The sequence below is a fragment of the Microtus pennsylvanicus genome, chromosome 3, assembly GCF_037038515.1.
Source record: "Microtus pennsylvanicus isolate mMicPen1 chromosome 3, mMicPen1.hap1, whole genome shotgun sequence".
In the NCBI taxonomy this organism is placed as follows: domain Eukaryota; kingdom Metazoa; phylum Chordata; class Mammalia; order Rodentia; family Cricetidae; genus Microtus; species Microtus pennsylvanicus.
Genome location: NC_134581.1, coordinates 37778891 through 37805714, shown reverse-complemented (window position 1 = coordinate 37805714; position 26824 = coordinate 37778891). Strand labels below are relative to the sequence as shown.

General features: G+C 42.1%; 1 protein-coding gene across 1 annotated transcript in view; it reads right to left on the bottom strand.

The window, feature by feature from the left end:
- Positions 1 to 23753: 23753 nt before the first annotated feature.
- The window catches only part of Elovl4 (ELOVL fatty acid elongase 4), a 30333-nt gene continuing 27262 nt past the window's right edge, over positions 23754 to 26824 (bottom strand). Inside the window, exon 6 of the mRNA XM_075965101.1 lies at positions 23754 to 25838. Coding sequence (XP_075821216.1) covers positions 25563 to 25838 — 276 coding nt within the window. The 3' untranslated portion in view covers positions 23754 to 25562. The remainder of the gene's footprint in view (positions 25839 to 26824) is intronic.

Sequence of the window (26824 nt, the reverse complement as noted above, 5' to 3'; positions counted from 1 at the left end):
GCTCTTTGGAACCTACTCCCTATGGTGGGATGCCTTGCCCTGCCCTGATGTAAGGGGGAGGAGCTTGGTCCTGTCTCAACTTGATATGCCATGCTTTGTTGAGTTCAAAGGGAGGCCTTACCCCTTCTGAATGGAGACAGAGGAGGAGTGGATGGTGGGGGAGGTAGAAAGAAGGTGAGGGGGAAGGAATGGGAGGAGAGGAGGGAGAGGAACTGTGGCTGGTATGTAAAATTAATTAATTGACAGAATAATGTCAAGAAAGCTCCCTTATTGGCCAGGACAGGGTAAGTTGGCCTACATAAAATGTAATAAATAGGGATGAGTCAAACACTACAAGGAGGAACTGGGTGGATCTTAACAAAATCTTAGTTCCATGAGAATGGGACATTTAAAAGAAGGCACTTTTTATTTTTTTAAAGGGCTGGCAGGGTTTTCATTTCTAAACTGAAGGCTTTAGTTTCTAAACTAAGTAGCAATCCTATAACTTCAGTGTGAAAATTTTCCCCCTAAATATGTATTTCAGAGTTTATTTGTAAATATTAGTGACTAAGTCTTACATCATCGTTTTCCTACTCGCCCCTTCGTTAAACCAGTCTATATACCGCAGGCAAAACCAACTGGAATGAATAACTCTGGCCTCTTTGTCTCGTAAGAGCCATCTATATGACCACACCTAACCACGGGAGCCTGGAAACCCAGTTTTACTAGTCTCAGTACAAATTACCCACACCTGAGACTTAGCGTCTCAATTTGTTATTGCTTGCCTCTCTCCCTGTGCACCTATTATTGTTCCTCTCTCACAAACAAATCCCCCCCCTCTGACCCCTGCACCCTAGGCACATTCTTCTAGAACCTGTCCCGACTGTACCCCAAATGTGGAGTTTTGGAGATCCCAGCTGCAGTGAGCAAGCTAGCCCCGCTTTGACCCAGGCACAAAAGACCTACGGTCACCTATGGCACTCTCTCTGCTGCTCCCCTGTCTGAGTGAAATGCATAGCCTTCCTGTCTCACTTCAGAGGCGGCAGGGTGGCAAGGCTGGTCTGGACTGTGGCTAACGTTCCGAGGCTGGTCCTCTGCTTGTTTCCTTTCCATTCTGTCCCCAGATGAACTTCTCAAGGAAAGCTCTACAGTTTACAAAGCTCCTCACAGCGTCATGGATCAGAAAGTCTTCCACACTCATCAGATCTTTTTAGCATCTCAAGGGATACCAGGGAAGACTTATTAACTTCATTTCAGAAGTGACGATGTTTATGATTAACTGCTTGGCTCAAGGACTCTAGCGAGTGAAGCCAGCACCAAGAACCGAGATGTAGTGTGGGATCCCTTCTTCCAAGCCGTCAAGTCACAGGTCTGCGGCTAAGAAAGACTAGGCCCTTCTTCCATTTCCAATGGCTGAAAGCACAAAACATATGGCTTTTTTTCCCCCAGATATCTCTTTCCTCCTTGTGAAGCTTCAGAGCACCGAAAAGCCATTCTAGGAATTGATTCAGAAACTGATCAATGCGCATGCGTTTAACACACACACACTGCTCCAGTCACTGGGGGATAAGGGGAAGGGAAAGAATGGGGGAGATGCCTCGCGCATGATATTTAGAGACACCAAAAACAGCAGTCAGTGACCAAGTTGGGTATTTTAATGGAATAATGTAAGAACAAAAGCTGATACAAAACTTCCACGGCAAACAAACATAAGGAAGAAACACTGGGGAAATGATAAAAATTGTTTGAAAACTTATATGAATGACATTTTCAACCTGCCAAAAATAAGCACTATACCAAGCTGGCACTCTCTGGTTCCATACTTCTGATTATGCACGGAAGAAAACAAAAGCATTCATTTATTAATGTTACTACGAGCTATGTTTTCTGTTACTTGCAGCCAAACACTTCCGTAAAAATCAATAATTTTGAGTCTTGGTTGCTGAATATACTTAATTCCTAGGATTAAATCACATACCCAAAGAGATATGCAATAAACATTTAATATTCTGAAGAAAGTCTTTATTAATTGGAGATACTCAGAAAACGAAGTGTTTGTAAATTACAGAGATTATTCAAAATTTCTGAAGATAAGGAGGTAGGGAATCAATCAATAGAAGGAAGAATGGTAACTCATGTTTGCCAGCTTTCATTGTAGTTCAGAGGATGTCCATTTTATTTCTGATAGTAGAAACACTTCGAAGCATTTCTCCAACATACTGCCCGTTTTTCTTTTAGCTCCTGGATGATGTCCACACCACCAATTTTTTCACTGGATGAATTGCACATTAATGACTTTACTGGGCAATTCACAGCAGCCACTTAAAAACTACCATTTTTTGCAAAACTTTGAATACTTATACATAATACGTTGTCTTGCCTCCAAAGAGCTCACTGCCCCAGGAGGTGGTTCCAAGGGGGTTTTTCTCCCACCACATGACATCAACCCTAAGATCTGGTGGCCCTGCTCCAAGCTGCTGGAGTTACAAGTCATGGCCTGGAGCTGAGCGGGTTCCTGTTACCAGTTCGATATCAGCTAAGGAACTAGCAGCTCGCACTTCAACTTAGGGCTCTGATAGGCTTTTCCTAGAAAAACACAATAGACTATTTGGTGACTAAGTTTCAAGTCTAACTTTATTTCTCTTTCCTCCGTCCATTGAACCCAAATTCACCATGGTGTGGGGTAACGCAGAGTTTGAACCCACACATGACATGACGTCAGCCAAAAGGCCAAACAAATAGAAGAGCAACAGAATTCTGGGACACAGTCTAACAACAACTGAAGCCTCCCCGTATCGCTCTTAGATGGCTTGTATAATATCACAAGATGCCTTAGGAGCATTTCCGCAGTATCAGTCTAACCCAGGAGAGACGAACTCAAACTTGCTTAGCAGGCCTGCTCTGTCATCATTCTCTGTGAGTAACAAACACCTAATCAGTTACTATTCCAGAAGTTAATGATAGCCTGCATATTTTGGTTTGATTTGGTCAAAATTAGCTCTGACTTTTCATAGACCAAAACTTTTCTTAGTCTCATGCTCTCATCTCATGATATGTTTGCCATTTGACTATTTTCACCACAACAGCACATTTAAAAGGCGGTATAAAACTGAGTGCACTCTCAAGCATCAGATCAGAAGGCTCAGATAGACAGACTTACTATTAAATATTTACTACTGGCTAGAAAGTTATTAGCTACTTAATATGAACTTTGTAACGAACAGCAAACATTCCCTGTTTGTGTTTTAAATAGTCTTTAAAATCACACCCTGTTCTTACAATAATTACAGCTACATTTCATACTATTTTGTCTACTTCATTGATATAGGCCATTAGATTCTAATTATTAAAGGAAACAGTACAGACTAAAAGAGGAAGTGTGGAGTCTAGTCTAGACCCTCACTGTTTTTTCCTGATCATTTTTTGGGGGTATATATACCCAAAATAAGGCATATAAATTTATAAAAATTGAATGTTCTCATGAACACACTTAGTATGTCTACCTGGAAGAAACACATTCCACTAACAGTTAATGTGCATCTCAAACAGATTGGCTTATATAAATATCATGTACAAATATGTGTTTTCCAACAGAAAATTCTACTATGACCATATAATGTATTAATATTAATATAAATTAATATACAATATACTGTGAATGTATGTATATTTGTAAAAGCTGTTTATAAGGAGATGAAAATTTTTATGAAGTGGTTCTAACTCTCATATTTGTCTAGGTTTCAATTACATTCTTTTGTAATATAATTATTAGTGCCTTTGCCCAACTCTATAGTCAATGGCTTCTTCAAAGGTTTGGGATGTATATCATTATCTTCTTGAGGCTAGTACAATAATTGGCACATATGAGAAATTCATTAAATATTTGTTGACTGAATGTATTCAACAGTAACCTGAGAGTATAAAGTATAATTGCCACCATAATTATAGAATAGGGTTTTTATTGTCTAGGGTCTGGAATAGGTATATTACTTCTTGACAAAACTATCTTATTTCCCAGACTATACTTCTGGCCCCTAAATGTCTCTATGAATTTGAGCTACAAGTAAAAGTGTTTCATTAAATTATACTAAATATTTAATAAGACTATAAAACAAATGCTAAATGATCCCTATCTGCATTATTTTTTTAAAAAAAGAAAACAAACTATCATTTTTCATTTTACATTCTAATCCCAGTTCCCACTCCCTCCCTTCCTCCCATCCCCTCCACATCCCCTCTTATCCTACACCCATCCACTTCTCAGACAGGGTAAGGCACATTGCTTTGGGGGAAGGTTTAATCCCCTTCCTGCAATAACTAGACTGAACAAGGTATCCATCCAAAGAGAATAGGTTCCAAAATAGACAGTACAAGCAGTGGGGATAAATCCTGGTGCCACTGCCTATGGCCCCACAATCTTCCACAGTCATACAACTGTCACCCACATTCAGAGGGACTAGTTGGGACCTAAGCTGTTTCCTTCCCTGTCCAGCTTGAGTTGATGAGCTCCCATTAGCTCAGGTAAACTGTTTCAGTGGGTGAACCCATCATTGTCTTGACTTCTTTGCTCATATTCTCACTCCTCCCACTCTTCAACTGGACTTTGGGAGCTCAGTCCACTGCCCCAATGCATGTTTCTGCTTCTGTTTCCATCAGATGCTGGATCAGGGAAATGCAAATCAAAACAACTCAGAGATCCCATCTTATACCAGTCATAATGGCTAAGATCAAAAACACTAATCATAGCTTATGCTGGAAAGGATGTGGAGTAAGGGGAACACTCCTCCATTGCTGGCTGGGATGCAAACTTACACAACCACTTTGGAAATCGGTATGGCAGTTTCTCAGAAAACTGGGAATCAACCTACTTCAGGACCCAACCCAAGGACCACTTGGACATATACCCAAAAGATGATCAATCATACTACAAGGACACTTGTTCAACTATGTTCATAGCTGGGGTAGGAGGTCCTTCTGTCTATGTGTTGCTTTCATTGGTTAATAAAGAAACTGCCTTGGCCCAGTTGATAGGGCAGAACTTAGGTAGGCAGGGAAGACAGGACTAAATGCTGGGAGGAAGAGAGGCAGAGGAGAGAGAGACACCATGGAGCCACCAAAGACAGACATGCTGAATCTTTCCCAGTAAGCCACTACCACATGGTGATATACAGATTAATAGAAATGGGTTAAATCAAGATGTGAGAGTTAGCCAATAAGAGGCTACAGGTTATGGGCCAAGCAGTCGTTTAATTAACAGAGCTAGGTGAGGAAACTAAACTGAATGCTAGGAGAAAGAAGGTGGAGTCAGAGAGATGCCATGTAGCTGCCACCCGGAATAGACAAGCCAGAACCTTGCCAGTAAACCACAGCCATGTGGTGATACACAAATTAATAGAAATGGGTTAAATTAAGATGTAAGACTTAGCCAATAAGAAGCTAGAGCTAATAGGCCAAGCAGTGATTTAATTAATACAGTTTTTGTGTGGTTATTTCAGGGCTGAGCAACCAGGAACAAACAAGTAGCCTCTAACAACAGTACTGTGTATTACTACTGTGGCCATGGTGTTATTGAAAGTCCATGATAAATCACATTTAGTATTTGGGACCTGCGGAGATGACTCAGTGTGTAAAGTGCCTGCCATGCAAACATAAAGATCTGAGTTTGAATCTTCAGAGAACACTAAAAAGACAGACACAAAGGCACTCACTTGGAACCCCACTGCTGGGGAGGGATAGGAGAGAGGCAGATTCATGGAAGTCACCAGCCAGTCAACCTAGCCCAAGTGACCCTCAGGTTCAGTGACAAGCCCTGTCTCAAAAAGTAAAAGTTGAGAGGGATTCGGGGAGACACCTGGTGTCCACCTCCACACGCACCTACATACATTGTATGTACACATCCACATGATCACACACATACAGTACTCACACATGTGTGTATACACACACACACACACACACACACACACATGGATTTAGTAATTATTGAATGTTTAATATTTGCTAAGCCCAAGGCTGAGTACTTTTCAGGCAATTTCTCACTGACGCTTCACCATATCTTTCAGAACTGAAGCCCGTGTGGGTGATATTACGCAGTTGGCACAGCCCACAGGTGTCAGCCTGTCACATACCTCGACAGCTGGCCCTGGAACCCACAGCTTTTGGCTCATCACACAGATAAGAGGAAAGCATTCATTCAGCGCTGACGTGTGTTCTGAGAGTGCTGTAAATCCGCCGCTCACCACTCAGCCGCCAGCTCCAAGAGTGTTCAAGGGCATCCTGTGCTCTGCCATCCCATGCCCCTTCTCCCAGGCAACACACTGAGCACTTGATGACAGCAGGTTCAGAGTCACTGAGCTGCTGTGCAGGGAGTGTGACGTCATCTAACTGACCACCACAGGAAACATTCCACGATGGACTGTTTTCTCCTCACCGATAAAAAGTCTGCATGTCGTCGGCCCTCTCACCAATGGAGGAAAAAAAACACAGCATGCAGCTCACCTCTTCCAGAGGAAAGCCAAGCATGTGGCTGGGAGAGTAAGGTTGGTACCACCAAAACCCTAAGAAGCCCCACAGGTGGCCTTCCATAGTTTAGTTTTGCATCTGTAGTTTTGAAATCAGTCTAATTTTGAATACTGTTTAATGAGTTTGAACATAGTTTGTCTGTATTTCATATGCTTTGATAAGGAAAATATTTTTCTTCATAAGCAAAAAAAAAATGCCACCTTCACCAAAAGGCACACCAGCCTCTGACATGTTTGCTTTATATCTGAGGTGAATCCCTGTACTGTAGTCTTCTACAAGAAGGCCTTGTTTTCGCCTAAAACATTGAAAATATCATTCTGTCTGTTATTCAATATGGTCTATTACAAGACTATTCATTATGCTGTTTGTCATTTTTGAAGCCCAGTGTAACTTTCTTCCCCACTCTTATTTCCAGTATAATTTGTCTTTTGGACAAACTGTTGTAAAAGTCAATCTTAACTCTTAGCAAGTTTTACAATAAAAATTTTTTTGTCATGGCCTAATCACAGTTCAGTTAAAAAACACAGGCATCTTTGTCTCAAAGACGAGGACACAGAAACCAGATCCACCCTTATACACATACCAACATTCTTAATCATGGAATAATGACTTGCATGAAGAAGCTAGCCTCTTCCTCTTACACTTCCAGTCCAGCCTCAGTCAATACAGGATGCTGAGGAATGCACAGATTTGTCACATACACATGGAGGAAGGAAAGACTTTTCTTGGTTCAAGGTCCCAGCAATTAGTCATTCAGTAATTCACTTACAACAATTACTAATGAAGATTATGGCTAAAATACTAACATTTATGATTAACTTTTTCATGGGCTTTAGTAAAAACGAGTTAGATACATACTCATAAAACAATAGTTACCTTGCCTTTGACCATTCAATTTAAAAATAGAAGTAAACAAATTGACATGATTATAAATGCAAAAATGAAATACCTGAGTTTTCTCAAGTGAGAAACCTCCTTATCTTCCCCTCCCAACTTACAACACACTAATTGCATAAATAAATAAATATTTGCTCAGCAATGTTTAGAATAAAAGTGACCGTCTAAATGAAAATCATAAAAAGTGTAGTGGTTCTTTTGGGCATATACCCAAAAGATGCTAAATCATACTATAAGGACACTTCTTCAACTATGTTCATAGCAGCATTATTTGTAATAGTACAATCTGGAAACAACCTAGGTGTCCCTCAACTGAAGAATAGATAAAGAAAATGTGGCACATTTACACATTAGAATACTACTAGGTGGGAAAAAATGATATCTTGAAATTTGCATGCAAATGGATAGAACTAGAAAAAAAACAACTTGAGTGAGGTAACTTAGTCCCAGAAAGATGAACATGCTATGTACTCACTCACAACTGGACACTAGCTGTAAAGCAAAGGATATTGAGCCTATAGTTCATGATCCTAGGGAGGCTGAGGGGCAGGGTGAACCTTAATGAAAGCATGGATCCACCTGGAAAGGGAAACAGATGAGATCATCTGGCAAAATTGGGAGCATGGGTCGGGGGAGTAGGGCTGACTTAAGGGGAGGATGGGAGGGTGAAGTAGGAGGGGAGTGGAGAGGAGAACTTGAGGGAGCGGGACAGTTGAGATGGAGGAGGGACAGAGATGAGAACAAGGAAAGAGATATGTTGATTGAGGGAGCCATTATGGGGCTAGCAAGAAACCTGGCACTAGAGAAATTCCCAGGAATTCACAAGAATGACCCCAGCTAAGACTCTAAGCAGTAGAGGAGAGGGTGCTTGAATTGGCCTTGCCCTGTAGTTAGACTGATGGATATCTTGAATATCACCATGGAACCTTCATCCAACAATTGATGGAAACAGAGGCAGAGATCCACAATGGAGCACTGGACTGAGCTCCCAAAATCCAGTGGAAGATGGGAGGAGTGGGAATATGAGAAAAGAGGTCAAGACCATGATGGGGACACCCACTGAAACAGTTTACCTGAGCTAATGGGAGCTCACCAACTCCAGCCCGACAGGGAAGGAACCAGCTGTCTGAATGTGGGTGACAGTTGTATGGCTGGGGCACTGGCAGTGGCATCAGAATGTATCCCTGCTGCGTGTACTGGCTTTTTTGGAACCTATTCTCTTTGGATGGATACCTTGCTTGGCCTAGATATGGTTGAGAGGGCCTTGGACCTTCCCCAGAGCAATGTGCCTTATCCTCCGTGGGGAGTGGATAGGGGGTGGGGTGGGGGAGCTAGGTGAAGAGAGGGGGCGGAGGAGAGGGAGTGGGAACTGGGATTAGTATATAAAATGAAAAAAGATTGTTTTCTTTTTAAAATAAATAAGTAAATTAATTTTAAAAATGTAGCAGTTAATTCTAAATGCCTATTATGTCTATGACTGATCTTTCTAAAAAGCAGAGGCCATGTATTAGATTAAAAATGTATTATTATTATTGTAACTTAATATATTTACAAGGTCATAACTTACCTCCAACATCTAAGAATACAATAATTTAAAAATACAATCTGTCCCGTTTGTAGATCCTAAAGAATAATATATAACTTAACTAAAAATATGACATATCAAATGGCAACCTACAGAGTAGGACAAAACACTTTTTTAAAAAATTTAATTTTTGCCAGGTGGTGGTGGCACATGCCTTTAATTCCAGCACTCAGGAGGCAGGGGCAGGCAGATCTCTGTGAGTTCAAGGCCAGCCTGGTCTACAAGAGCTAGTTCCAGGACAGGCTCCAAAGCTACAGAGAAACCCTGTCTTGAAAAACCAAAAAAAAAAAAAGTGAAATTTTTTTTTAATTAATTAGTTTTCCCCATTCTGATCATAGCTTCCCCTCCTTCCTCTCCCTTCTCTCCCTTTAGTCCCTCTCCCCAATCGCCTGCCTCCCCCACATCCACTCCCTTTCTCTTCCCTTCAGGAAAGGCCTTCCATGTGTATCAACCATCCACAGGATATCAAGTTGCAGCAAGACTAGATATCCCCTCTCCTATTAAGGCTGAATGAGGCAACCCAGCAGGAGGGAAGTGTTTTAAGAACAGACAGCAAAGTCAGAGACGGCCCCCACTTCCCCTGCCAGGAGTCCTATAGGAAGACTAAGCTACCCAACTCTAACATGTACAGAGGGCCCTTGCAAGTTCTCTGGTTGGCAGTTCTGTCTCTGTGAGCCTCCATGAGCCCAGGTCAGTTGACTCTATGTGTTTTCCCATGAGGCCCTTGTTCTCTTGGGCTCCCATAATCCTTCTTGTTCGTCTTCCACAGGCTTCTCCAAGGTCAATCTTCAGCTATGGGTCTCTGCATCTGTTTCTATCAGTTACTGGGTAACGCCTCTCTGATGACAAATGACTAGGCAATGATCTATGAGTATAGCAGAATATCATCAAGATTTATTTCATTGACTTTTTTAACCAGTCATGTGTGGTTCTACCCTAGGTGTCTGGGCTGTGTAGCCTCTGGGTCCTGGCCCTCAGTGCGTTGTCAGGGTGGGCTTCCTCTCATGGTATGGGTCTCAGTTGGCTGGCCACTCTCACAATTCTGCACTACCTTTGTCCCAGCATATCTTGTAGTCAGAGGAAATTATAGATCAGAGGTTATGTGACTGGGCTGGAGTCCTAATCCCTCCACTGTAAGCCTTGCCTGGTTACATGAGATGCCTGGTTCAGCTTCCATATACCCGATTGCTAGGAATCTTAGCTAGGGTCACCCTGATAGATTCCTGGCAGTTTCCATTGCACTGGGTTTCTAGCTCATCCCAGAGATGTCCCTGGTTCCAGTTGCCTTTTCCAGTTCTCTCTCAATCCTTCCCCTCCCTCCCTCCCTCCCTCCCTCCCTCCCTCCCTCCCTCCCTCCCTCCCTCCCTCTGTCTCTCTCTGTCTCTGTCTCTCTCTGTCTCTGTCTCTCTCTGTCTGTCTGTCTCTCTGTCTGTCTCTCTGTCTGTCTCTCTCTCTCTCTCTCTCTCTCTCTCTCTCTCTCTCTCTCTCTTTCTCCTCCCACCACCTGATCTCTCTTGTTCCCATGCCTACCCCATCCAGACCTCTCCATCTGTCCACCTGTGATTTCTATTCTATTTCCCCTTTGCAGTGAGATTCACGTGTCCTCTCTTGAGCCCTTCCTTTTTACTTAGGGTCTTTGGGTCTATGGATTGTAGTGTGGTTATCCTTTACTTTCTGGCTGATATCCACCTATAAATGAGTACATACATACCTTGTTTGTCTTCTGTGTTAGATGCCTCACTCGGGCTGTTCTTTCCTAGGTCCATCCATTTGCTGGCAAATTTCATGATGTCATTGTTTTAAACACAACTTCATTGTGTAAATGGACCACATTTTCTTCATCCATCCTTTGGTTGAGAGACATCTAGGTTGTTTCCAGTTTCTGGCTACTATGAATAAAGCTGCTATGAACATAGTGGAACAAGTGTTCTTGTGATATGGCAGAGCATCCTTTGGGTATATGCCCATGAGTGGTAACGCTGGGTCTTGAGGTAGATTGATTAAACACTTTTAAGAAATACATATGGTAAAGCCTGTTATCCCAAACTCAGAGAGAACCCTTAAAATTCAACAATAAGACAATTAACAATCCAGGACAGTTTGAATCAGTGGTAGCTTTGACTAGTATGTTCAAAGCCCAAGTCTATACTGAAAAAGGAGGCATGGAATTAACAACCCAATTGAAAGTAGGCAAAAAGAAAATCTAGTACGTTCTTGACCTAGAGAAAAAAGATACCTGTTTTGTTTTTTGTTTTGTTTTGTTATTTTTTGTTTTTTGGTTTTTTTGAGACAGGGTTTCTCTGTAGCTTTGGTGCCTGTCCCGGAACCAGCTTTTGTAGACCAGGCTGGCCTCGAACTCACAGAGATCCGCCTGTCTCTGCCTCCCGAGTGCTGGGATTAAAGGCGTGTGCCACCACCGCCCGGCTACCTGTTTTTTTTTAAAAAAAAATACATAAGTATACATAAGATGCTTCATATCACATGTCCTCGGAAAAAAAGCAAATTAAAGCAGAAATGAGATAGAGCCATAAGACCTACAAGAATGGTAAAAATCTAGAACAGGGACCATACTGGAAGCACCAAGGCCGAGGGGCAACAGGAACTCTCCATTGATGGCAGGAATGCAAAATGGTCCTACCAGTATGGAATAAATTTGGCAGTTCTCACAAAACTAAGCAGTACTGTTACCAACAATCACATTTCTTAATATTTGCTCCAAATACATGAAAATTACATACATATAAATACCTGAATGCAGATATGGGCAAGCAGTTTTAATTGCCCGAATGTAGAGACAAGGAGGAAGTACTTTGGTAAGGGAACAGTGTTCCATCCAAACAATGGGAAGGAAGTCAGTGATAAGGGAGAACGAGCCATCAAACCATGGGAAAACATGGAAGAGGTGTTAAACCCACACAAACTGAAATAACCCTATCTGAAAGACCAGCATGTCCTTCCCACTATGGGACGTTCTGCTAAAGGTATAAACATGAAGGCAGCAAAAAGAGTCATCATTGCCAGCCAGGCTTGGAGGAAGAGAGGGGAGAACAGGCAGATCACAAAGGGCTCTCAGGGCACTGAATCTATTCTGTATGATAAGATAAGGGTGAATGCATGACCATGTGGTTTATATAACACCAAAAGTGAACCCTAATGTGAACTATCAATTTGTTAAGAATCAGTGGAAGTCATGAAGCAGGGCAGGTGTATATTTCTGCTCAATTTTCTTCCATGAACCTGAACTCACTCTTAAAAAAATGAAGTCTGTTTTTAAGGGTATTTATAATGAAATTTTTACATATCTCTTCAAAGAAACTGCGTGTATGGAAAACAACACCAATGGTATAATTTTGTTTAGATGGTTATCAGCCCTTTTAATGGTTTGTTTTCTTTCTAATGTGTTATGTGTGCATACTCTTGGGGTTACAGGCAGTCGTGAGCTGGGAACCCAACCTGGGTCTTAAACGCTGAGGTGTCTGTGCTCCCCAAGTCATAATTTTTAAAAATGAGGCAGGGTCTGAAGGGTGGTCTTGGAGTTCTGTGCTTAAGTGAGTCTCCTGCCTTAGTTTCCCAAGCAGCTGAGGCATACAGCACAATTCCCAGAGAATAAACATTTTTGATGTCCTAATGCTGAAACCGTAAGAGGTTTGGAGATGCACAGAGCGAAGGGTATGGTATTAGCAATGTTCCTTGAGCCGGGGATCTATGGCAGGCTCCTTAGGATTTACAGTCATTAATTTCTATTATTGTCACAGTGTCTGACCATGAACCCTTAATCCGATTATCTTTCCTGCTATCCCACCCGCATGCCACAACGAGTTCACATTAGTTCCTTCTATAAAGTGGAAAGAGCTAATACGGAAAGTTATTTAGGTTTGTTTTGCTATTAAATAAAGTTAAGTGCATAAGTCATGATTTCTTCCCACTGTGATTTTCTTTGTCAAAATTCAAACTTTAAGCCATCGATCTGCAGTCAATAGTATCATAAATTCGGGGGTACAATTAATGTTTCAAATACTCTTTAACTGGAAAGTTTCTCTCTCTCTCTTCTCTCTCTCTCTCTCTCTCTCTCTCTCTCTCTCTCTCTCTCTCTCTCTCTGTGTATGTTTTCCAACAGGCATCAAATCATATCACTCCAACTATTGGTGATGTCATAATGTGCTATGTTATATAAAAAAACAATGCAGGCAATCTTCTAAAGAGCAGTTAATAAACACGATGCAGATGTTTGCTTTTAAATTGTTATTAACAATTTTGCTAGATACAGCAAAGCTATTTCAGAAGTACACTTTAAGCTGTAAGTAGAAAACAAGAAAAATATCCTAATATCAGCTTAATCATGTGATAAGTGGTTTGTTTCTTGTTGTAACTAGCTAATATAACCTTTTTTGGAAATGAAGTTAAAAGTCAGATTGGGATACTTTACTAAAAAGTAGGCTATAATTCACTTCCTTTTTACTATTGTGGAAACAATAATAACTGTGCAAAGCACCCAACTTTCTCCAGAACTGTGATAAAACAAACTAGTAAATAATAATAAAACTATTTTAGGAAATGGAGGATGAGCAGAACCTCTGTACAATTCTGAGTTTGATACAAACTAAAGACTAGATACACATTTTTACTTACGTTGAGTTAGATATCATTAGCTACATTTGGAACAGACCCAGAAAGACTCAGTTACTTGTTCCAGGTTACACCTGAGCGACAAAGCTCAGATTTTAATCTCTCTCAATTCAAAAACTGCTTTTGGTTTCATTTTGAGAAATATCAACAAGGTTTTTTTTTTATTATTTTGGATAACAGGAGAAGCTCACCCTTGATTTTCTATCCTCTGATAGTTCTGCTAAATATATAGCAGAGATGAGCAAAATGTCAAACCCATGCTAGCGGTAAAGGAATCACAGCAGGTAAATTTCAATAACTTTTGATAAGATAGAAGGCAGATCCTTAGCTGTTAAAGACAAAATCCACTCAAAGAGAGGTCTTGTGAAAGAAGCAGAAAGCTTTTCTCCTATGGTTCCCAAACACTGGGAAGCAGGTCTGAAAAAGTAGATGGATTTAGGAAAACTTATACAGAGACCCTCAGCCATCACTTCCTGGTTATCACCCTCAACCATGAAGTTCATTCCATCAATTAACTTCCACTTTTCAGAACTCTTTTAAAAGGATTATAGTGAGAACGGGGGTTGGTATATGTGGTGGTTTAAATGAGGTGTTTCCTGATGACTTGGTCATTTGAATACTCAGTCCCCAGTCTGGGCCACTGTTAGAGAAGGTTTAGGAGGTGTGGATTTGTTGGAGGTGTGTCACTGGAGGTATGCTTCGAGGGTTTAAAGGCTTGCACAATTGGAGTTCACTCTCTCAGCTTGGTGTTTGCAGTTCACGATGTGAGCTCTCAGCTTCACTCTAACTCTCTGAACTATACGACCAGTTAGACTTTCTTCTACAGGTTGCCTTGTTTATGGTGCTTTGTCACCATGATAGAAAACAAACTAAAGTCAAATAGATGTGGAGTCTTGTAGGCGACATTATGTGAATCTACTAGAGCCGGAATAAAAGGATAGCAAAGATTTATTAAGGAATACTTATGAATAACAGCAAGGTAGAGAAATGGCCCTGGGGTCAATGACGGATGCAGTGATCGGATCTTTTCCACCACACAAGAGAGCAAGAGAGCCTCCTCCTCTTCCTTATAAGAGATCACATCCATACATAGAAGCCATGCCCTAAGGCTGGTACCCCGAAACTATGGGCAGAATGAATTTCCACAACAGAGTCTCTTCCTTCTGGCACTGGGAAGCCCTCGGGGTGGCAGGCTTGCCCACTCACACGAAGTGTGTCTTCACAGCCAGCACACCATGCATGACTACAGTCTTTGTCTTGTGTCATAGTCGAACAGGAACATCAGCCTGAGAGTTACACAGCCCTAAGATAGACAGAACAGAATACGTACACCAACTATCTGACCACAGAGGAAACAAATGCAACCAAGGGAACAAGACAGTTTTTGAAAATTTCTCCAATTAAAATGTTAGGAAAAACAACAACAACAAAAACTCTGGGCCAGGGAGAAGGCTCGGTGGGTAAGGCACTTGCTGTGAAGGGTGAGGACTGAAATTCAGATTCTCAGAAACCAAACAGAAGTCAAGCAGGTGTAGAGGCCATTTGTAATCCTTGCTCCGGGAGGCAGAGACAAGCATCTCCTGTAGGGTTAAGCCAGCCCCTTAGGGGGCGGGCTTGCCTCGGGCGAATGTTTACTTATGCTTCCTGTGCTCTACGGGAACCTTGGTCCTGTAAGTTTATTTCTTCATTAAAGCTGTATATATTCTTTACAATCTGCCTGCATTTATTTACGCCACTACAATCTCCTATGCAAACTGGGCTGCAAACTCGTAGAATGGTGAGGTCTGAGTTCAGGGCAGGACCATGCCTCATACTGGAGAGGATTCAAGGAAGACTTGGGACAACTATGTTCACAGCAGCATTATTTGTCATAGCCAGAACCTGGAAACAACCTAAATGCCCCTCGACTGAGGAATGGATAAGGAAAATATGGTACATTTACACAATGGAGTACTACTCGGTGGAAAAAAATAATGACATCTTGAAATTTGAGGGCAAATGGATGGATCTAGAAAACATCATATTGAATGAGGTAACCCAGACCTAGAAAGAAAGACAAATATAATATGTACTCACTCATAAGTGACTTTTAGATGTAAAGCAAAGAAAAAACAGCTTACAATTCACAATCCCAGAGAACATAGACAACAAAGAAGATCCTAAGAGAGACATTTATGGTGTGGTAGGAGGCCGCTTGTTTTGTTACCAGCTGCTCAGCCCCAAAATAATCACATAGAAACCATATTATTTGCAACACTGTTTGGCCAATAGTTTAAGCATATTTCTGGCTAACTCATATCTTAAATTAACCCTATCTTCATTAATCTGTGAATTGCCATGCGGCTGTGGCTTACCAGGTAAAATTCTGGCATCTGTCTCTTTGACTCTGCCTTCTTTCTACCAGCATTCAGTTTAGTTTTCCCTCCCTAGCTATGTTCTACCTTGCTCTGCTATAGGCCCAAAGCAGTTTCTTTATTAACTAATGGTATTCACAGCATACAGAGAGGAATACCACATCATATATGGCTCTAATCTACACAGGAAGTAGAAAAAAGTCAAGATCTCCTGAGTAAATTGGGAGCTTGAAGATCTTGGGAGACGGTAGAACAGGAGGAGAAGGAAGAAAGGGAAGTGGAGAAAAATATATAGCTCAATAAAAACAATTTAAAAAGTTGGAAAAAATACTCTTCATCACATCTACAATACATTTTTTTCCCAAGATTGGTGACATGTCTAAGCTCTGGAGGCTATATTCAGTCCACTATACAATCAATCTCTTGCCCATAAGCTACAGAGTAAACATAAGCTGACTAGAGAAAGCAATGGATAGATAACCTGGCATTTGTTAAAGGCCTCTGTACAGTGAACATCCACACAGAAAACAAAATTTGTCACATTCAGAATGTCACAGGACCCCTTGTCACCAGTCCTCAATGTTAGTCTTTCCTGGTTCTTCATAATTTGGCCAAACAACTACCAAATGGGCAATTCTGGCCATTTTTACTTTTAGAAAAAGTCACCGAGCAGATGTACAGCCTAATGTCTTCTCCCAGAAAGTTTTCCACACATCTCTTGGGGCCATTTCGTGTGTGTGTGTGTGTGTGTGTGTGTGTGTGTGGTCTTGCATGCCTGGCTTCTTATGTGGGTGTTGGGTATTTGAATTCATGTCTTCACACACTTAACCACCAAGGCATCTCTTTGGGGACAACTCACAAGCTCAGTTATAATGCTGCCACAGCCGATTTCCAACTGGTGTTTGCTTGTTACACAAAATAATTTATAAGCCAAGTTTATTTTCTTTTCCAGCTTCTCAAGAAGGGGCCCAGCATAAATCAGAATCCCCTCCCCCCCCCACACCTGGCTTGTGTGAAGAAGCTCTAGTGAAAGGCGGTGTGTAGAAGTGGAGGCAGAAAGTAAGGAATAAACTGGGAGAATTGAGGTTCAGGGACATGAGCAAGAGTTGAGTGCTGTTCTCCAAGAAGTGCAGGAGCAGAAAGGGACACTCTGTGAGGAGGAGGGAAGAGGCTTTACCAGCAGGTGCTCTGTTTTTGAGGGAGAGGCCTGAGCTGGAGAGATAGCCCAAAGTAGGGAGAAGGCATGGAAGAATCCTCTCACTCTGGAATCTTTGGGTCACCTGGTCATGACCTGTTGACTGAAATCAACCGGAGGCCAGCTGGCCAGAGAGCTCACTGTCTTTTTCCATTTTCGGGGGCTGTTGCAAAATTCCACAGTGTGGATATTTCACAAAGAAAGGGGTTAATGAGATTAAGGTCTTGGAAGATTGCTTGGCATATGGAGAGGGTCTTCCTACAGAGTTAAGACATGATACAAGGTATCATGTAACAAAGCAAGCTAGCCAAAGAGTTCACTTACGTAACAAAGCCACACTTGATCCATCCTACATTCATTCATGAGGGGCAAATCTCTCTGGCCCAAAGATCCCACCTCCAAATACCATTAACACATGACTTCATGACTTAAATTTCAACCTCCATATGAATTTGAGGGCCACACTGAAGCCAAAGAAGGAGCTGAGATAATGTAGTCGGTGTGGTTTAGCATTTCAGGACATGTATCAGAAGTGTGCAGTCTGTCAGCCAGTATTTAAATAAAGCTCTGAATGGAAATATTGTGAGGTGGAACTGTGATGTGAGGAAGATGAGGTGTGCAGCCAGGGCAGGCACGTTGGTAATCTCAGGGCAGCTCAGGCCATGTCCCTGCGCCCTCACAGCCTCCCACTCGAGGAGGGAACACTGCTGTGCCTGCTCTGCCTTATGAGATGGTGGGTCAGATAACACCTAGGCCAGGGTGAGCAGCTCAGTTTGCAGGATCATTTCATGTTCTGTAGTCAGATACACAAATGCAAAGCAAAGCCCAAGCCTAATCTTGGATCTGTTTCTTAATAATTTGGGGACTAGGTCATGGCTTTTTACCCCAAACCTAAAGGACTGTACCTTGATTCTAAATCAAGGGCTTTCACCTGTCACCCCCAGAACAACTTTCTGTCAAACACTTTCAACGCCATTTAATACGTTGGCTCCTCGGTCTTAAACAGAAGAGTAGCTCGCACTGCAATTCCTGGTGCTGCAAATCCTTTTCTTGCCTTTGACCCCATTCAGTCCTGGTAGGCTAATGTCCTACTTAATGAGAAAGAGCAACACCCTCAAATGTGTGTGTTATTACAAAAGGCACGTGGTGGTTCTTTACTACTGATGGCCGGTAGACAGCAGCAATTTGCTTACTCTGGAGGGAGTGTCAGCCTTCTACAGGTCAATAGATGTGGCGTAAACTTTACTAATGTCATGACTGCTGTGGGAGGTCCTTCTGTCTATGTGTTGCTTTTTATTGGTTAATGAATAAAGAACTAGCTTGGCCTATAGCATAGGAGGAGGAAGGCGGAGTTAAAAGCCGCCATGGAGCCGCCAGAGATAGACACTGGGATCTTTATCCGGTAAGCCACAGCCACGTGGCGATATACAGATTAATAGAAATGGGTTAAATTAATATAAGAGTTAGACAATAAGAAGCTAAAGCTAATGGGCTAAGCAGTGATTCAATTAATACAGTTTCTGTGTGATTACTGTTGGTCTAAGCTGGACGGGCAGCTGGGAAGAACAAGCGACCTCCCTGCAACACATGATCCATGTATTTTTCTTCCTATATGAAGTGTCATTCTCCAAGAATCTTATTTTTCTCTTCAGGAAAAGCAGGAAGAGTTAAATGAGAACGTGACAGAACCCATTACCTTGACTCTCTCAGACCTTCAGGAGGGCAAAGTCAACAGCTGACATTACCAGGTAAGGTGGCGCTCGTTACTTTGGCCTACTGTTCCAACCAGGAGAAAGTGTTCTTTGACTTGGTCTCCCATACCACTCCTCTCCTCATTTCATGAGCTGGGGAAGCAGTGCAGGACCCAAGAAAGATGGTGTGTTTAATTTAGCTGTACATGTGGTAACTGGGAAGGTGTATGTCAATGTGATCCAATGGGATGGACTCAGGCCAGAATTCCATTTGCCACCTGGCCTCTAATACCCCCATTTTGACTGGTGGCCTTATTATTAACTTGGGTGCTTGATGACGGAGCTGTTGCATGCTTCAGTGTACCCCGCAAACTGCTTCTCTTCTCTCTTGATGAAAGGTCGAAGATTTATAAGGTATCCTGATGGACCGTCCTGGGAAATCCCTTCACTGAGGTCACTCTGCAGTCAGACATCATGGGGCATGCCTATAGCCCTAGCCCTCAGAAAGCCGAGGTAGGAGAAAAGCTGAAGCCCAAAACCACAAGACCAGCCTAGGCAACCGCTGTCTCACATGCAAGAAGAAAAGGGAGGCGGGGAGGGAGGGAGGGAAAGGGAGGAAAGGAGGGAGGGAGGAAGGGAAATGGAAGAAGGGAGCTCCAAGTCTGTGCTCTGGATCAGATAGGGAATTGGTAAGTGTACGTTCCTCACCACTGTGGCAACTCAGGCCTGAGGCCACCAAATTGCCTGTCAGTTACACCAATCAAGGGGACTTGCCATATCCTCGAGCTAAGCCATTGGAATGTTCGTTCTGGCTCTACTGTTGTGATGATAGCTATGGCCACACTGTCACTGGCATGTAGGTACCTTTCCAGCCTGTGACACTATCCTTCTCCCTGAATGGGCCAGGGCCACTTCAGAGACAGCTTCCTCTCCCCATCATCCCCATCCTACAGGAAGTAGCCACTAAGCACTTGTCCAAGCATGTTGGTAGTCTTATCAAACAGGGAGAGAATGGCCAAATGGGTCACATATGGTAAAACCCCCAACCTTACTAGCTATATAAGTCTTTTGATTCTCACCGGCATGTTACTCGAATGCCTTTCTGATTTCATCAAATTTTAATCGAGGCTGTAAGTCCAGGTTCGGTTAGTCAATTGACAAACCATTAAGCCACTCCTTCCTGGAGAATGCTATCCTCAACTCAAGAATTTCTGGTACGTTATACATCTATTGATAACCTCAGTTCATTCCACAAATGTTTTCATCCTGCTTTGGTTAGCTCCTGAGAATCTATGATTATGTGTTAGTCCAGACCAAAATCTGCCAAATCCTGCCACTGTCCACCATCTCCCACCAGGACAGTTTCCCTGAAGCATACCGTGCAATTCTCCTGGATGCAACGGCACAGAGAGGAGCAGCATGGGAAGGGCCAGCCTCCCTTTGTGGGGTAGCTACCTCAGCTAACCTCGTAAGAGTCTATGGAACGAAGGCCTATGGCACCCGATAAAAGAGGGGGGCCTGCTTTACCTGACCAGGCAAGGCCAACAGGATTGAGAGATTCAGGTTATCAAATGCAGCCATATCTACTCAATACTCATAATGCAATTCTTGTATCCTTGTTTCACAACCAATACGACAACATTTGCTAGGAAACTCTTTAAGTTGTGAACTTAAGTTTTATCTCCTACAGGAATAAACTTTGGATCTCATTTGGAGGCATTTCTGGTCTGCAACTACGAAGTACTTGAGAGCCTCTTGAGGCAGTTGTAGAGGCTCCTTGTCCTACCCTGAACCAAGAACTGAAGGTGGGAGCTAACTCTCCGTGCTCTGCAGTGCAAGCAGGAGCAGCCTTGTCACTGTCCTTGAGATCCTCATTGCATCACGATGCTGCAGTGTGGCAGCCTGCCACCTGCCAAGTGGTCGCCTTTAATTCCAGTTCCATTCTAGATGACTTAGCTATGAGCCTCGTGAAAACATTACTGCATTTCCCATAAATTACTGCTCCCTGTAAACTCAACTAAGGCAGGCAACTAATTCCATATAATCTTTAGAACCATTTCTTGATCATGTTTAGTGCTGCGCACATGCTGAGTTACATGTATGAAATTCAATGTATGAAATAGATACCATTCAAGGTACCCCAGACATACACATAGGCATTCTTTCTCTCTCTCTCTTTTTCTCTTTATCTCTCTCTCTCTCTCTCTCTCTCTCTCTCTCTCTCTCTCTCTCTCTCTCAGAATTAAATGCTCTTACAATTATTAGTAACTTGGAAACATGGTCAGAAAACCTCCTTTACCTTTGACTCTGACTTCAAATACGCGTGACTAAGTCTGCCGTGTCTGCTGTTACCATAACTGTCTGCATCCACAACACTGATGTAGGCAGCAGAGCACACAGGCCGGTTGTTGCCAATTGTCCCGAAGAGCCCATGTTTTATCTGTACCACGAGAAGATGCACCTGCGTCCTCTGCCTTCTTAAAATTTCAATTGATTACCTTGTGCTGACAAAAGTTGAAGTTGTCAGAGAAACACAAAGGAATCTAAGGAATGTAAATTTAGCTTTCCAGTCTCTGCTATGCTGAGGGAAAGCAGAGAGAGCTCATTGTGCCAGTAAATGTCTAGCACACTAACAATGACGGAGCTAGAATTATGATGTAATCAACCGTTAGGGTAGACCTCTAGGATGAGGTCTCTACTGTAAGAAATCTGTTCCTCAAACTCATCTGCCATTGCTCTTTTGCTCCAAGCCCCAGGATATTTTCTTAGTGCAGAAAATATCATAATTCTTCAAGCCAAACCACAGCTTCCCGCCCCTCGCCACCCCTCAATTACAAAGTTGAAGAGGTTACTTTCTCTTTTGTGATCATGGAACATCTTTAAAAGTTTTCCTAATTTGAACTGAAATTAGAGAAACGTGAAATCTAGGGATGTAGTTCAAGGGTAGAAATCTTGCCTAGCATGCATGAGGACTTAGTTTGATACCCATCACTGGGAGAGAATATATATATATAAATATATATATATATAAAATGAAGAATATATATATATATAAAAGCATGTATGAAGAGCTAATGCTCTTAACTATATAATATGCCTATGGAATGTGTTGTCCAGGATGCCCGGATTAAGGACAGCAGAACATAAGCCACAAGGTGGGGCACAACTTGTTAGCATAATGCTTCCATATCATGCAAGACTCACCGTCTACCCACACTCCCTCATTTCCAAATAGCTAGGTAATCATTATTCTTGAAAGACTGGTTCGTAGGATCCTTTCCTCACAGGGAGGAGAGACTCGGTTAAATCTAATGTATCACAGGTGACAAGGGAGTTCTAGCCAGTTTCCCTTCGCCCCCTGGCAAACACAAAGCAAGGAATTTTAAACTAAGCAGAGGAACAAAGTACCGAAAGGCAGGGAGGGGAGCAGAGGAGTTCAGATGGTTGAGGAGAGACTGTAAGGAGGAAAGAGCTGAGAGAACAGCTTAGCTGTATCCAAGATATGTGTAATAAACTGGAAACAAAGCAAAACCATCAACACTGGTAAGCTCTAGAATATTAAAAATCTGTTTGCATTTATTAGGAAAATCCCTTTATGCTGTCAGACATAAACACAAGGGACAGACTATCTCAGTCTGTCACCATCTGCATCCTCTCTCCCGGGTAGGCCTCATTAACACCATCTTCTCAGATATGGGAGACACACACCAGCCTGGCAGGCAGCCTGGGGCCTGCAGAAGCTCCAGGAGCAGGCCAATGGCTCTGCTAACCATGGCTTTTATTTCAAGCTGGGGAATCCAGGGGCACAAGTAAGCAACATTGCCACCAAGTGCCACCCAAGGGACAGCTATATGACTCCATTATAATGTCTGGTTTCTTTCTTTCTGCTCTTTAGGAGAGATAGAACTGGAAAATTACTGAAAGCCCTAACAGTCTCATGACTATCCACCTGCATCAGGCTTTTAGGACTCCTTCTGAGGGCACTGTGGCTCTCGATCTTTCCCTGAGCAGCAGCCCTCGGCCACAGACAACAGCAGTCACTAGCAAGGGCCGTGACACTGGCAGAGTCCACGTTTCAAGATGTGAACCTTCCGAGTGTTCGGATGCCTGGAGTGTGGAATGGAAGAATCAATGAATTAGTAATGCTGAAGTCGAAACTAGCAGCTAGTCAGTGTCTGTCAGGAAACAGATACAAGAGCACAGGAAGACAAAGAAAAAGAAAAAAGAAAAAAAGCTACACTCATTTACTATACTCGAAAGCTCGATGTTTCAGGTGTTTATACTCAAGTATTTGAATGTGTAAATATAGTCAAGTATTTGAATGTGTAAATATTTAATAATTCCCTATTTTCTACTTAGGAAGATATTTTCATGAAAGAAATTTTAATATAAAGAAGGTGCAAGCCTCGTTCACTGGGCATCAGCAGCAAGGCCTATGACTGTTGTGTGATGACTCAGAAACTGTCAAAGCTATTAAGAAGGGCTGTCATTTCAGCATTTAAAGTCATCTTCCATAAACTTATAATAAGGACTAAGTGATTTAAATATGAGATTTCTAAGAGCCTCCTCAGAGTTTTTTAGAATGATTATGTTTCATGTCTGAAAACAAATAGCGCTAATTTTTAATTTAAAAAAAAATGTGACCATAAAAACAACTTCTTAGTTCTACTGTGCTCCTGTAATCCCAGGGCTCTGGAGGGAGAGTGGGTGCGGAGTTCATGGCCGGCCTGAGCTGCACAGCAGCACCCTGCCTCAAAAATAAATGAATGAATACATACAAAAATAATAAACTGTGAACCAAAAACTCAGAGACCCAAGATCTGGTCTCATTGTTTTTCTATGTAAGAAGTTGGCAACAGAAACTAAATGAGAACAGAAACAAACAAACTGCTTAACAAAAAGAATCACTTTTCCCACGTCAGTAGTGTGTTTATTGTGCTGCAATCTGAGAGCAGGGGATGAAGGGGTCTGGGAAGCCAGTACAGAATGTTCACAAAGATTCACACATCTCTAGTCATTACACACTGGCGAGAAACAAAGTGTTGAGCCTCTGAGACCGCACTGTTACTGTATGTGTTGCTAATTTTCTGCAAGGTTCATGACTGCATGCCTTCGGGGAAAATGTAATCTCAATGCACAATAAATAGAGTTTACAAAATATTCAGAAAGTCTGTACACACAGCAGACATCCTACACATGCAGTTTTGACAAAGTTGGAAGGTTCAGAAATATTCATGCGATTTTTTTGTCACATTTTTTTTCTTTCCATATGATCCCTCTGTGACATCCCAACAAATTAATCTATATAAAAACCATGTGGAACAACGTCTCTTCCGCAGCTTTCCAGCTGTTCGCTTCTATTTCATGAAATCCGTCTTTTTTCCAGTTGTTCGTTTCTGTTACATCTTTTGTAAACACCGAATTTGACTTGAGAGACCTGGCTCGGTCTCCCATTTCTCTCGTCTTGCATTAACAAGTAACACCTTGTAACAGCAAGCACTGGTGTACCGATCGTTAGCACCAAGGAGTCAAGGTATTGCACCAAAATGCATTTATACTTCATTTCTAGTTATAAAGAAGGTTTCTGCAACGTAGTCACAAGGGAAGTAAGCGTCACTCAAAGTTAGACACATTGAAAGAGATGGGTGACATCGCAGAAATGCTTGGTGTATGCTATTCAAAAATGAAATAATAAAAAAAAGCAAGTTTGAAAGTTAAAATTAAATTTTACATTAGAGGACTCCTTGATTTTTTAAGTAAAATTTATTTCATTTTGTTGTATTTAAATGTTCTTTCCAACAGAAGAGGTAGGTGTATGTCCACATATGAAAAATCAGTAACAGCCACAAATCAAAACAAGGAAAGCCTGAGAAAATCAATATATACCCTTAGAGTTCTAACTGCATGTAAATGTGACTACCGTAGATGTTACTAACAAAGACATCAGTTGTTTCAATCATTCAATAATCTTGATCCTCATAATACATTTCTGCTAATAATAGGAGTATTCAAAGGCTACCTTCCTTTCTCATCACAAAAATAAAAATAAAATTGTTTCCCACAGTGATTTGTGCCGTACGTCATGGTGGCCTTTGGGTCACAAGACAGGATTTTACTGTTATTCTTTCTTATTTTTACCAACACCATCATCATCATCATCAACAAGCCTCTAAGATTCTACAGAGATTAGCAGAGTTTTCAAATTTAATTACAGCCAAAAGGGAATGTTCTGACTACGGGTGGAGAGATCTGACCACAAGGGCCAATAAACGAATCCAAATTCAAATGTATCCACAGTCTATCTCTGGACAAGAAAATGTCAGTTTGCAACCAGTGGGGAACTAGTGATTTAGCCAAAAAAAAATTTTTTTTCATAAAATTGTGTTTCTGTGATCATCTAAAATTCAGACTGAAGAAGGGGTGAATACAAGACAGGTGACATTTTCACCCACTCGAGAGGTGAGTATGAACAGGAGGAGGGGCTCCAAGGTCACAGTGGGATTGCTTTGGTCTGGACAACATCAAGGCTAATAAAAAAAAATGTTTAAAATAAAAACGTCATAAATAAAACATCTGGGTACCATTTGGAAAGGTGTGCTCAGTCTGAAGGTGCACAGACCACATTTGCCTCTCTCCCCACCCCAGACCCTCTGCTTCTGTTGCCCCTGAAAGTTTCTATGACACAGGAGTTTCCTCACTGTCAGCCGGTCAGTCTACTCTCCTTTTGGCTTTCCGTTTTTCTGGGGTTTCCCATTTTCTAGCACTAGCTGCTTTTCTGACTTGTTCACACCGTTTGCTGAAATACCATTCGCGGCCGTCTTTCCCGCTTTCGACTGCTTGGGCTCATTGTATGTCCGCGTGTAGAAGTTGAGGAAGAGGAATATGAAACTAATTGCATAGGCGATCAGAGCCCAGTGCATCCACTTGGGGAAGGGGCAGTCGGTGTAGAGAGACAGTGCTGTGTGCCCAATGGTCACATGGAACTGGACCTGAAAAACAAAAGCAGCAGGACAGGGAACATTTTGAATCAGAGTAGTAAAAGGCTTCCAGAGCGGGTGTCACAGTCTCCTATACAGTGGTCATGAGCCACTATGCTGTTTGAAAGTGTGTTACACTGTATGAGAGGCCAATAGTCTCTGCCTCTCCCTCCTTGAGAGCAGGGCTCCAGTGCCACCTGCTTAGCAAGGGCATTCTAGTGCTTTCCATAGATCTCCCACCTATCACTGTGCTTTTGTGTTTAAACGTGAGCTGAGAGCCATCTGAAGCTGATCCTGTCTCTGTTGACTGTCTATCTCCTCATTAGAATGGAGATCCCAGAGGCAGGGCTCTGCCTGGCTCGCTCGTTCCTGAGTCCCTGGCACAAAATTGGACATTTGAATACTCACTGAAGGGCATCTAAGGAGAGGGAACAAATGGCCAACAAGAGTAAAGCAGCAGTATCTGTAGGGTCTTTTTAAATTCCTGCAGTTTAGACTTCTTTTCTTTTACTAGGCTGTCAGCAAGTAGATTCATTCACTTCATGCTTTTTCATTAATTTTTTAGGCAGGAACACAAAAATAATGAGGTTCAGGGACATTGTCACAAATGTGCATCCCTGTAGCTGGCTCAGCTTCCTTCTCCCCTGCCTACTGGTCTCCTCCTTCTTCTAAATACTCCTCTTTTTGCCCATGTCACAAAAGGACGCTCACTTAAACATGAACCTGAGCCCATCAAGCTGGCTCAGTGCCTTTCTCTGGCAGGTAAGGTTCAGGCAAGTTCACATCTGAATGAACACCATTCTTTAAAAACTTATATTCCAATTAAAATCAGTAAAGTCAAAAGAAAAATTCCCTTCAATTTTTATGAATTCTCAAGAAGAGAAAATTCAAAGCATTAGACATGCTCAAAGAATAAACTTAAATTCTGGTGCACTGGTCACCGAATGGTCTGAGGATTACAGGTTCTGTAGCATGAGTAAGGGTTACCGTATTGTAAG